The following is a 13,010-nucleotide window of genomic DNA, read 5'->3' as shown; positions in this document are numbered from 1 at the left end:
GTTAGAATGGAAAAGTAGTCTACCCGTTCATATCTTCTCTCAGTCTCACGAAAGGTGTCATTAATACTTTGAAAACGACATCACCTGACACAGTTTTATTTCCACAAGAGAGCGACCTCCTCCATCAAGAAGAATGGTACTCCCTCCTGTCACTAAACGGTGATGTTTATGATTGATGCGGAAAGTTCCAAGTATACAAGTCGTTTTGATTAAAGGAGGCTCCTACCAGTTTTACCCTCAATTATTGTTCAGCAGATATTTTTCTAGGTATCCATCGTCTTTTAATATTCCCACTGATCTAAAATACGATCTAAAATATAGTGTTCTAATATTTAAATTTTGTTCTATAATAGAATAATTTTTCATATATATTTTTTCCCTGGACTAAACTACTTAGTAAGATGAAAAAATGTTTTTCCCTGCAGCCACCAAACTTCCCGTGGCCTTGGTGGCACGAAACTTCCCGTGCTGCTGCGAGTGTCGGAGACATCGACCGGGGCGGCTGGTACCAATTTGAGGTTCATCTCCACCTCCGTCGGGATGACACCTTGATTAGCCTACTGGTGGGCCGACTTTGGAGATGACATCTCAGTATCGTGCAACCCAGATTGGATCTGGGTCTGATCTAATGCCTTCATGTCGGGCCCGAACCAGCAAACCACCTCGTCAGATTCAGAAGAGCTCGAATCGGTGTAGGAGATCGTAGCGAACTGGTCAGTCTGGAGCCGAATGTCGCCGAACTTGAAGGTTGAACCCAACAGAAACATCCTCTTCACGATGTTGGAGTTGAAGTCCATCGAGCTTCGCCGAAAAGAACCTTAGAGAGAAAAGAATAGTGCACCCCCTACCTGGCGAGCCAACTGTCGACGATTGATGCTAGCAATAAAATTATAGGGTGGCTATTGGGCTCGAAACTCGATGGTTAGGATGAAGAAGAAGGCGATTTACCCAGGTTCAGTCTCTCGGCTAGGCAAGATAATACCCTAATCCTACTCGGCAGTTATATTGGATGTGTATATGACCGTGTCCCTGGTGTGGTGCCCCACACCACCTTATATAGTGGGGGGTAGGGCTTACAGATATGAGAGAGTCCTAATCTGACAAGACTAAGATCTATTCTAATTCGGTTACAACTCGGATCCGATATGTATGATATGCAATCCGATAGTTACCATACTCCGGTTGATATAATCTTTCTATTTGGTATCCCTTTGACCATATGTATTCATGTAATCTACGGATCTATAGGCATCCCACACATGTTATAAAAACTAGGGTCCAAACCCACTTTGTTTCCACGCGCAGGCATCCTTAGTGACCACCAGCGAAAATCTATTATAACATACGACACTGTCTATGCTTGTGAAAATTGTTTTTCACAAGTGAGTTTGGACCATAGAATTTTATTGTAGCGGAATTTTTGTGGCCTACCTATATAAATAAGCCCCGTGTTTTGCAAAAATTAATTTTGCAGTAATGACTTAGTGTGAATTTGATATGGAGGGAGAAAAAGGAGATTGATTGAGTGTTAATTATTTTAAACATGAAAATAGATTAATATGGTTTTTAAAAGCATCCTATATTTTTTTTAAAAAAACACATCGTTTAAGATGTGAGTTAATTCACTCCTTAAAGCAGCAACAAACGAATACTTGGGCCCCATTCGGTTGGAGGGAGGGGTGAGTTAGTTATCCGGCGTGGAAAATATAGTAGTAGATTAATACATAATTAATTAATTATTAAAAAATATAAAATAGATTATATTATTTTCTAAAACAACTTTTCTATAGAAAATTTTCGCAAAAAATACACTGTTTAGCAATTCGGGAAGCGTTCACACAGAAAGGAGATAAGATAACTTATGGGTGGCTGCCGAACGCGGCCTTGCTCTTCTTAAGGAACCACGGTTTCCCATTTAATTTCCCCAACTTTATCACATATGTGGTGAGTATTACAATTGTCATGTTTTGGGACGAATTTGAGGTAATACTATATTATTCTATCCTGGTCTAACAATACATATAAATGAAAAAAAAATATTTGTCTACGCATGCACCAGCATGGCCAAAGCCACAAGATCAGTGGGCAGCAGAAAGATCCAGAATTCATAAGCTTATCGTCCAAAATAGAAATGAGTACCTAAAACTCTTCTCCAATCCTTGACAGTGATACTTCCTTAAGGAATAAAATGGACTGCTAAACTCTAATCATGTAAGCTTTGCATCTCTAGTGCATACATAGGATAGCAATATTCAAATTAATTTCAAACAATCTAATATGTTGTCGAAACGGAAATCAACCATGGTTGGTGTCACCTTCCTCCGGAGAGAGCAGACATAGCAGCACAGGAGGCATGGCTGGCGTCGGAATGGTTCGTTATTGATGACGGATATGACATAATATATGAGTCAAATCCTTCATTCTGCATCAATGTTAGCATCTCGAAGCTCAAATTGGGTGGCATATCCTCAGGTATTGGAACCTGTCCTTGAAGGTATTGCATGACTTGCTGCATTTTTGGTCTAGCATCTGCAAACGGGTGGGAGCATAGTAGTCCTAGCTTCAGTGCCAGGCTTACCTCACCAAGATCATAGTCATCTTGGAGCCTAACATCCACGGCATCGGTAAGTGTTCCCTTCTGCCAATGCTCTAGCACCCAATCCACTAGCATGGTTGTATTTCCACTGATGTCTTCCTTAATGGGCCTTTGCCCACATGTGACTTCAAGAACAAATATACCAAATGAAAATACATCGGTAAGAGGGGTTGCCTTGCCGCTTGATGCTAGTTCAGGAGCTAGATACCCTATGGTGCCAACCACACGTGTTGTTTGTGCATCAGCACCGTGATCGTACAACCTTGCAAGGCCAAAGTCACCAAGTCTACCATTCATCTCAGTATCAAGGAGCACATTGCTAGCCTTGATATCTCGATGAACAACAACTTTCTCCCACTCCTCATGAAGATAGGCCAATCCTGATGCAATTCCTTTGATGACCCGAAACCTTTGAGCCCAAGTAAGGATCTGCTTGTCCTCTTGACCATACAAGTACTTGTCAAGGCTTCCATTTGGCATGTAATCATACACTAAAAATAGTTCACCTTTGCGTCGACAATAACCAAGTAACTGTACAATGTTACGGTGTTGGAGACGACCTATGCTGACCACTTCTGCTACAAATTCCTTCATGCCTTGTTTTGAATCATGTGACACTCTTTTCACAGCTATATCTAGTTTTGACACCGGAAGCATCCCTTTGTATACCCTTCCGAATCCTCCAATTCCTAAAAGGTTCTTGTTCTTGAATCCTTCCGTGGCATGAAACAAATCCCTAAAAGAAAATCTATGTGGCCCAAACTCGACCTCCCAGTCTTCCCGTGTCTCTAAATATCTTAGATGTCTTCGTACAAGTAAAAAAATTACGGTACCAATGGAGAGGACTGACACTGCAGATGCTATTGGTAAAATGATTTCTAGGACCTTTGATCTACCCTTGGGGCCAAAACGAGGCATCTTGGGTAGATTGGTGATGTCAAAACTTGGAGCAGGACGATTTAGACCAAAACTCCACCCGAGAATGTAGTGCCGAGTGTTGTCCCGGCCTGCAGCAGATGAAAAGCCAACATATGCCATCTCACTTAGTACTGATGAGAGATTATGGATGATTGATCCTAGTGGCTTCAAGGGTTTTACCACACCCATGGGAGCCGTGGTGACACTGATTTGTGCAGTATCTCCATTGTAATCTACCCAGACTTGCATCGCTTCATTACTAGCTATGGTCAGATTACTGAAGGTACCATCTTTATCGTCGTAGAAACCAGCTGGGAAGGCGTCCACGGAGGTGAGACTGTTGATGTCAATCCCAACATGGTTGTTGTCGATGTCCTGGAACTCGATATTTTTTATGCTGTCAAACTCGACTGCAAAGATTTGGTTTTTCATGTCGCCGTTGTTCTGGTTGTTGAAGAGGCCCAGGAATTGCACTGCCAACGCAGACGAAAAATTCTTGCTTGGTGCAATGAAGAACGCAAAGCCTTGGCTAGGGTAGCTAGATTGCACGCCAAACACAAACGATGTGGAAAAGGATTGCACCATGCCATCGGAGAACTTGCGGAAGGGCAGTGGAGATGGATAGAACGCATGTCCATTGAGCCTGACGGAGCCATTGGTCAGGTCGAGGAGGCCGCTCCTCGTCACCATGGCTGCACCGTCGAGGGTGATGTTTTGGTCGGTGAAGCCAGAGTAGATGAATGCGTATTCTTCACCATATGCCATGTTTACAAGATCAAGGCTGAGGAGCAGCATCTGTACAAGTAACAACATGGGTTTCATGGCGGCCATGACTATTGACTATGAATCTATGATCGAGCTGGCAAGGAGAGAGGGACCAAATAATTGAGGTGATTTTGGGCAGTGCCCGGCCTCGGTTGAAGCTTGCACCGCAGCGTTTATAACTTCCAGTAGTCGAGATAAGCCATGCCACGCCCACGTCTATACCAATATACCATTCTCCATGCCTTCTGGTGTTTTATTAGATAATGGATAAAAAAGTAAGTCAAATTTGACGATCAGCTCTGAGGGAATACATTATAGTTCAATTTTTTTTAAAAAAATATTACATATGTCCTTTTATTTGATTTCCTTAAGAATTTATATGGAAATCGAATTTCCCTTTAATTATTCTTTTACAAAATTTATTTTCTTCTACTGAATTTGGCATGGCTCTTCTTGGTTCTTGTAGGATTTTTTTTCAAGATATGGGTTCCAGTTATTCATGAATTAAATTTAATATCGACTCTTTAATTTTTTTAAATTTATATGGAAATAGATTTTTTAATTTTTTTCCTATTCATTTCTTTTCTTCTACTAAATTTGACATGGACTCTTGTATGTAAATAACATAGCAGATATTCATCGACTATACATAATTTGGACTCATCGTTGGTAATAAATTGTTGTAGGTTTGACCGACAGCAAGATAATTTTATTTTTCTCTGGTGATGTGATATAGGGTTTGAAAGCGAATAAGGAATCTTTTGATCGATAGGATTGGAACCAAGTGTGGAATCTTTTCTACAGTTAGAATTTGAAATGTCCAAAATTATAAAACCAAATTAGGGACTCCAAATATTTTTCCTTTGTGCAGAATATATTGTAAAAATATAATAGTGTACATGTCAAATATGTATTCAATATTCACATCCCAAAGACTTGTTGGATATTACTCTTTTCATATTTAGTGACATACAGTTCTCGAAGCGAGTATTTCTACCAGTATTTTCTTCATTTTGTAAATTAAACACCATGGCCTATTCCGTAATGGTAAATATTTTTGTTTGATGATTAAACGTACGGTTCAAGTAATATATATGTAAATGATCTTTTTGTATGCAAAAAGGGAAGCATAAATGATCGCAGAGATAGCAAAGATACTATTTGTATTTCATAATATGAACACTGTAACATCCAAGTCATTGTTCCTTATTAGCGTGCGAGGGAAAAATTTACTAGGTAGACTGCAGTACCATCGGGCAACAGGTAATCCTACTGGCCAAACATGGCGCTTTCAGACTTTAAATTTGTCTATGTTAATTAATTGATGGGTGCCAGTAGATTGGAAAATTTGGTACTAGCTAGGAGACAGAGAGTGTCATTGTCAAACGGTATATTTGTAAAAAAAAATAATTTATAAATAAAGTTGTTACATGGCCTATCTACATGCAAAGGCTAAAAAATAAACTATAATAAAAAACCATAAAATTAACTTCAAATCTAAAGTTAAAAAGTTAAATTTTAACATTTAATTATAAGAAGAAGCGAAAAGACGGGCCGAGAGACTACAAAGGCAATATATACCTATGTACTCACACAAGCATACAGCTAAGCAAGGACAAAAAAGGGGGCATCTAGCTAACCACATATATTTACTCCTAGAAAATGGTCACTGAAATGACACCTGAATTAATCGATTCATGTACAGCCGCACTCTCAAATCTACTGAGGTTGCCGTTTTCAACATCAACCTGTGTCATGTTGACTAACGAGATGTGAATCCAGCAATAATACTACATAGCGAGAACAGGCCGAGACCAAAACTATCAGAAGGCCAGGCCAAAGCAATATACTACAGATGGATAGAAATCAAATTTATGAATGTTTGACTGTTTAGTTTTGGCGCTTAAAAATCTAAATCTATTTAAGTTAATAGTCCGTACTATTCAATGCCATGACGATGAAACACACTGATCTTTATATAGCACGAAAGCTCAACAATGCTTTTGTGCAATATTGATTATCGTCCTAACTTAATAATTTTTAGATGCAAAGTTAAGAATATTACTATAAGTTGTAACCGATATAATTTCGTGCCATTCAGTTCATGGCCAAATGTTCGTTCAAAAAAGGGTTTCACTTGTCGATTGGACTTTCCACGGAGTTATCATCCTTTTCCACAGAACTTGTCAATCATCTAACATCGTCTAGTAAAATCCACTTTAGGATATAATTTATAAAAGATCTAGCAAAAATGACTAATATATATCAGACTCTTGACTTTTATTGTTGAGTGATTTTATGATACTTAATGACGTATATATGGCAAGGTAGCATAATTTTTATGTTAATTTTGTGTATATACATGTACCAAAATTTACAGATAAATATTCCTGAAAAAAAATTCAAACCTTAATATCTCTAAGTCGTTAGTTAGTAAGACTATAAAACATTGAGAAAATTATATATTTATATATCCCTGAGAATTTGTTCAATTGTTTCCATATCCCTAAATTTTATCTCCCTTAGATGCCCCTCAGATTTCATCATGATCCCTTCTGTGTTCATTCTTTTAGTTGTCCGTTAAACTGTTTTAAATGACTAGATTGCTACTCTCTTCTCTTATACTTATGTGCTACCTACTCAACAAATCTCCATATGGGAAAATTAATCTATACCAAAATATATGAGAAGATGAACCAAAAGGGTTCGTTATTTGGGCATAACTTTTGGGGAAGATGCCGCACAAAATTCATCAAGTTTGATTTGAAATTTACTTAAAAGTTTTAAATGACTTTTTCGAAATTTGTATTCCAATAGTGTCATCAGTTTGTTTTTTTAAATTTGATGCAAAGTTTGATTTTTTTTAATTTTCTACGTAATTATGTTTTATTTTTTAGACTCACAACTAATATTCGGCAATTTATCCCTTATTATTTTCACAGTCCAAATTATTCGTACATGAAACATTTTCAACTTTTATTAATGTACTAAAAACAATAAGAACATTTCTACTAACTAATTCTCAAACTAATGATGAACAAACAGAATAGAGTCGTATGGGATCCAAATAAAAAACTCTGGGGGTATATAGGGATCAAGAAAATTTTTGGGGCTTAAAAGGGTCAATGAAATTTCAGGGTATATATGGAATTGACTCTAAAAAGTTACTCCCTCTGGATTTCTATGTTTTACCTATTCATTTTTATGCAAAATTATATTTTTTAAAAGTTCTTTTAATGATAAAACAAATTATAGTAAAAATAAATAATAATCACATTATTTTGAATAAGATAAATAATTAAATATAGATATAAAAGTTAACTTTGTCAAAAGAGAGGGGGCATCTCTTGACTGTTATTTTCAGATGTACAGGGAAGATTGTGGAAAATTGGGGATGACACTTGACAAGTAGTTTGTGGTCTGAGGCAACGCGCCTGGCAAAATATCTATAAGATGCGTACCTAGTGGCTACAAGCACAATTATTGAACCATGGTGCGTCCGTCCATAAACTACAAAATACACTAGATGCTCCTGCAGCTTCCCTGATCGAAGTTGATCTACACGTACCTGACATACATGGAGCGTCATCCCTTTCTCCTGCTTCTTGTTGTCTCGCTTGGCTTAACTCTTGTGGCCTTGTGTGCCGGTCAAAACCAATTCATCTACCATGGCTTCACCGGCGAAAACCTCACTATCGATGGCACTGCCAAAATCACACCGGAGGGACTCCTGGAGCTGACAAGCGACAAGAACGATCTCAGCGGGCATGCGTTCTTCCCAACGCCTATGCACCTTCGCAGGCCACCCAACAGCACGGTGCAATCCTTCTCGGTGAACTTCGTGTTCGGCATCCAGTCCTTCTACTCCGACAGGAGCTATGATGGCATGGCGTTCCTGCTAGCACCGACCAACGATCTCTCGGCCGCATGGCCAGATGGCTACCTGGGTCTCTTCAACATCAGCAACCGGGGAAATTTCAGTAACCACATCTTCGCAGTCGAACTCGATACCTTTCAGAACAGCGAGTTTGGGGATATCAGCAACAGCCATGTTGGAGTTGATGTCAACGACGTCCGCTCCGTGCAGTCCTCCTTTGCTGGCTTCTATGATGAGAAGGGGGTGTTCAGAAACCTGACTCTTTATAGCGGTCGGGCCATGCAAGTTTGGCTGGAATACGTCGAAGAGGCGACACAGATCACCGTGACCATGGCTCCCATTGATACACCAAAACCGAAGAGGCCACTGCTCTCTGCTACCTATGATCTCTCAACTGTGCTCACAGACCCAGTGTATATTGGTTTTTCTGCTGCAACTGGCCCAGTTAGTACACGACATATCGTGCTTGGCTGGAGCTTCGACATGGGTGTTCCAGCTCCAGCCCTTGATATCACCAAACTGCCCAAGCTACCTCGTGTTGGCACCAAGCCTCGTTCCAATGTCTTGGAGATCGTCCTCCCAATTGCCAGTGCCATGTTCATCATCATTCTTGGCACCATTGCCATTTTGTTTGTGCGGAGGAAACTACGGTATGCTGAGCTGCGAGAAGATTGGGAGGTCGAGTTTGGGCCTCAACGGTTCTCATACAAGGACCTATTTCATGCCACTCTAGGATTTAAGAACAAGAACTTGATTGGAGTAGGTGGATTTGGGAAGGTCTATAAAGGAATCCTTGCGACATCTAAATTGGATATTGCTGTCAAGAAAATCTCCCATGAGTCAAGGCAAGGAATGAAGGAGTTTATAACAGAGGTTGTTAGCATTGGCCGCCTTCGTCACCGCAATCTTGTGCCACTGCTTGGCTACTGTCGGCGGAAAAATGAACTACTTCTGGTCTATAATTACATGTCAAATGGGAGTCTTGATAAGTATCTACATGATGTCGATGGTAGGTCTACACTTGATTGGACTCGAAGGTTTCAGATAATTAAAGATGTCGCACGTGGATTATTATACTTGCATGAGAAATGGGAGAAAGTTGTTATACATCGAGACATAAAAGCAAGCAATGTGCTCCTTGATGATGAAATGAATGGGAGATTGGGTGACTTTGGGCTTGCACGACTATATGATCATGGTACTAACCCACAGACTACACATGTCGTTGGCACCATGGGCTACCTAGCACCTGAAATGGTACGGACCGGTAAAGCGTCTCCTCTCACAGATGTGTTTGCTTTTGGTGCATTCCTTCTCGAGGTGACTTGTGGACAAAGGCCAGTGAAGCAAGACACACAAGGCAAACAACTTATGCTGGTTGATTGGGTTCTTGAACATTGGCACCATGGATTGCTCACGGAAGCGGTGGATATGAGACTCCAAGGTGACTATAACATCGACGAGGCATACCTAGTCCTAAAATTAGCTCTTGTGTGCTTGCATCCATTTCCTACTTCAAGGCCCAGCATGCGAGAGGTAGTGCAATATCTCGACAATGACTTGCCACCACCAGAGTTGGCACCAACACGTCTGGGTTTCAGTAAGCTTCCTTTGATGCAAAACAAAGGATTCAACCCATCAGTCATGTCATACCCCGAGTTGATCACGAGCTTTGGCACATTCTCTGGTCTCTCAGGAGGACGATGAGGCTGCTTGTGTTCGAGAATATTGTAACTTGAATGGATGGAGTACTGAACACGAGTAATTACCTGCAAGGTACTTCAACAAGTAGGGTCTATTCTGTTTTGAGGAATTTTATAGGAATTATACTATTTTTTATGAAAGTCCTATACAATTTATCCGTTCTTAGGAGTCTGTAATGCATCTAGAACAATTGATGGAATATGGGGAGAGCGACGTTCAAATAAATGTCCCCGCCGAGCGATGGAGACAAACAATATTTAGTAAGTAGATTTACAGCGACTACTCATATATATAGATATATGTATAATATAAGTAGTAGATATTTGATGAACTATTAATGGATCTTTTATAGCCTCTGTGATTGTTAGTTCTAATATAAAACAATTACTATGTAATAGATACTTAGTAGTTTTAAGGAATTCAATTACACGTTCGCCCACTTTAATTAGTACAACCGTCAAGTGCCCATAAATCAACAAACGTCTATTCATGAGTCACGAAAAGGTGGCTCCCGGTGCGTTACAAAAGCAGCCAATAGCAAAGATTAAGTTCAACAAAAAAAACTATGATAAGGGTTTGTGTTATCGCGGAGGGCTCTAAAACCATCATCCAATGGAGAGTGATTATCACGATTTTTCTACAGTTTTGGACGGTTTCTGATCATGATAATCGTGGTAATCACGGCGGTGGTTTTCTCGGCTTCAGCAACCCTGACTAGGATGTCTCTTAATAAATGAAGAATGGATATGTTGGGAGAATTAATAGTTGCAGAAAAAAAAAGAAAAGTAATTAATGAAAACAAGTAGTACTATGAGTATGAGAAATATTTATATTTTGATATAAAATTTAAATATCAGGAGTGTTTATATTTTAGAACTAACAGAGTAGTTCAGTGTTTTGGTACCCATACACTAACAAATGTAGTGCTCTCTGTCCATTGAGAGATTACCCAAAACAATGAAACAGAAACGAAGAAACATGTTTATACAGCAAACATAGGTCTATGCATTTTAGGACATCAGCTAGTATAGTTTATTGAATCAAATGGTATTGAAAAAGTTTTGTAAGTTAAATTTTATTTTATATTTATTCTATTTCAACAATATAGTACCCGAGGTCCTACCACTTCTCTGTAACCGCATCATGTCTTAAGGTACGTGACTTTATAGTCACGGATGTATGGACCAACGGCAAAGTGGACGCCGAGGCACAAGATTTTCTATCCTTATCTAAATTTATCAATTGATAAATGTATATAATTTATATATATATATATATATATATATATATGTCTAGATTCATTAGCATCTATATGAATTTAGGCAAGACTAAAAAGTCTTGTAAAACACAGAGGGAGTATTTCTTATTGCAAATTTGTTGTTTACATGTATTCCAGGTCATATTTGTCTTTTATTTTTATCTAAAAATTAACTTGTTATCATATCTCAAAAGTAAACTAGAAATTATTAGCTACCGAGATGAACAACATAGTACGACTGCATTCTTATGTTACGAAATTCAGATTTGTTGTTCTATAAAAAAACCAAAATATTTAATAGTAGAGAAAATCTAATAAATATCAGTGACAAACACTTGATTCAAAGTGTCGACGATTTGGATGTCGGCAATATATATGGGGTGGCTAGCGAGGTGTAAAGATCGACGGTTAGGATGAAGATACAGAGTTACCCAGGTTTAGGCTCTCGACTAGCGAAATAATACCCTACTCCTGCTTGGCGGTTGTATTGGATTGTGGACAGATCAACTAGAAGAGAGCCGATCTGAATATGCCGTCTTGTCTAGCCGTGCCCCATGAGAGGTGCCCCTGTCCCCCTTATATAGTGGGGGATAGGCTTACACATAGAGTCCCAATCCAACAAAGACTAAGATCTATCTTAATTCGGTTGTAACTCGGATCCAGTACATGCGGCATACAATCCTACAGTTACCAAACTCCGGTTGATACCATAGAAATATAATCTCCTTCCTATTCGATACCCCTACGACTATATGTATACATATAGTCTACGGATACCCCTAGTACAGGTATTCCACATCAGCCTCCGAGTCATACATAGCCGCGCAAATCGTCCATGTAGATTGTTGATCATCATGCGTATCTTTGCACAATATGCTTGACGTTATCCGAGTGCTTCATGAGCACTCTCCGAGTGCTTCCCGAGTGATCCCGAGTACTCTGTGATGATTGTAGAGGTTGTGGATGGCTTCGAATGAAAGAAAGGAATAGGTGCATCGATGACACCTATTAGGTGTAGCCGCCGACTCTATGCTTAAATACGTAACAATTAAACATAGTCTTTTCGGGACTCTATAAAAAAGACTTAGGTGCAACAGAGATGCACCTAATAGGTGTAGCCCTCGACTTTATGTTTAAATGCGTAACAATTAAACATAGAGTCTTCTATGGACTATTACCCAAGAGATGTTTCTCGAAGTTTCGAGTTTTTGACTCGAGCAACATTGTTCTGAGTACTTCTGGACCTAAGTGGTACCCAGCTCTGGTTGCTCTCTCCAAGAAAGTTGAACCCGAGTGGTTTGGAAATGGTTTGTGTCGTGTCTCCCCAGACATGTAATTTATAATTACATTGTGCCCGTAGGGTAGGTTATACAGTACTGCCTAACCATTACATCCAAGTAGTTAGTACCGAGTACATTCAGGTTTACTCAAAGTTTAGGCACAGGCTGAAAAGCGCAATTAAGTAACATGAGCGATATCAAATAGTGCCTGTGTAAAAATAGTTATAGCCTCATTATATGGGTGCACCGTTGATTCCCGAAATGTGAGAAATCATGAATTCTATGTCACCGTTTGGGCGACCCATAAACTCGCATCGTTCTCGTCGACATGATATCAACTATGCCAGCACCGAGTTTTACGCATCGGTCCGCTAGGCCCACGGAGGGACATAGTAACACTTAGTCAATTTTGGAGATTTGGTGTGATAAAGTACTCATGTCGCAGTGGCCAATATCGAGGCCTGACTTAAAGTAGTCGAGGCTACTCGGGACCGGTTTGCTTCTGCAGCCTTGGCGATCTTCAAGTTGTTCGATACTATGGCGACTAGCTTTAACTCTACTTCAGCCCATGATAGGCTTAAAGGGATACCCGGGCGTGTGGCTGAGGAGGTG

General features: G+C 39.6%; 2 protein-coding genes across 3 annotated transcripts; one reads left to right on the top strand and one right to left on the bottom strand.

Annotated features, from left to right (window-relative positions):
• Positions 1-1,940: 1,940 nt before the first annotated feature.
• LOC102715606 (L-type lectin-domain containing receptor kinase SIT2-like) lies at positions 1,941-4,434 on the bottom strand. Its single transcript, XM_015841271.2, has one exon. It carries the CDS (start codon positions 4,343-4,345, stop codon positions 2,312-2,314), a length of 2,034 nt encoding a protein of 677 aa, XP_015696757.1. The 5' UTR covers positions 4,346-4,434; the 3' UTR covers positions 1,941-2,311.
• A 3,419-nt stretch (positions 4,435-7,853) lies between these two features.
• Positions 7,854-10,293, top strand: LOC107305004 (L-type lectin-domain containing receptor kinase SIT2-like). Of its 2 annotated transcripts, XR_005812434.1 has the most exons (2): positions 7,857-9,932; positions 10,027-10,293. XR_005812434.1 is itself a non-coding variant. In XM_015841272.2 (1 exon), the coding sequence occupies exon 1, from the start codon at positions 7,857-7,859 to the stop codon at positions 9,861-9,863; it is 2,007 nt and encodes a 668-aa protein (XP_015696758.1). In that variant the 5' UTR covers positions 7,854-7,856; the 3' UTR covers positions 9,864-10,018. The 2 variants fall into 2 exon arrangements, 1 of the variants encoding a protein (XP_015696758.1); XM_015841272.2 differs by lacking the exon at positions 10,027-10,293 and having other exon boundaries at positions 7,854-10,018.
• Positions 10,294-13,010: the final 2,717 nt, after the last annotated feature.

Source organism: Oryza brachyantha, chromosome 9 (genome assembly GCF_000231095.2).
Source record: "Oryza brachyantha chromosome 9, ObraRS2, whole genome shotgun sequence".
Lineage (NCBI taxonomy): Eukaryota > Viridiplantae > Streptophyta > Magnoliopsida > Poales > Poaceae > Oryza > Oryza brachyantha.
This window is presented reverse-complemented; position numbering and strand designations above follow the sequence as displayed.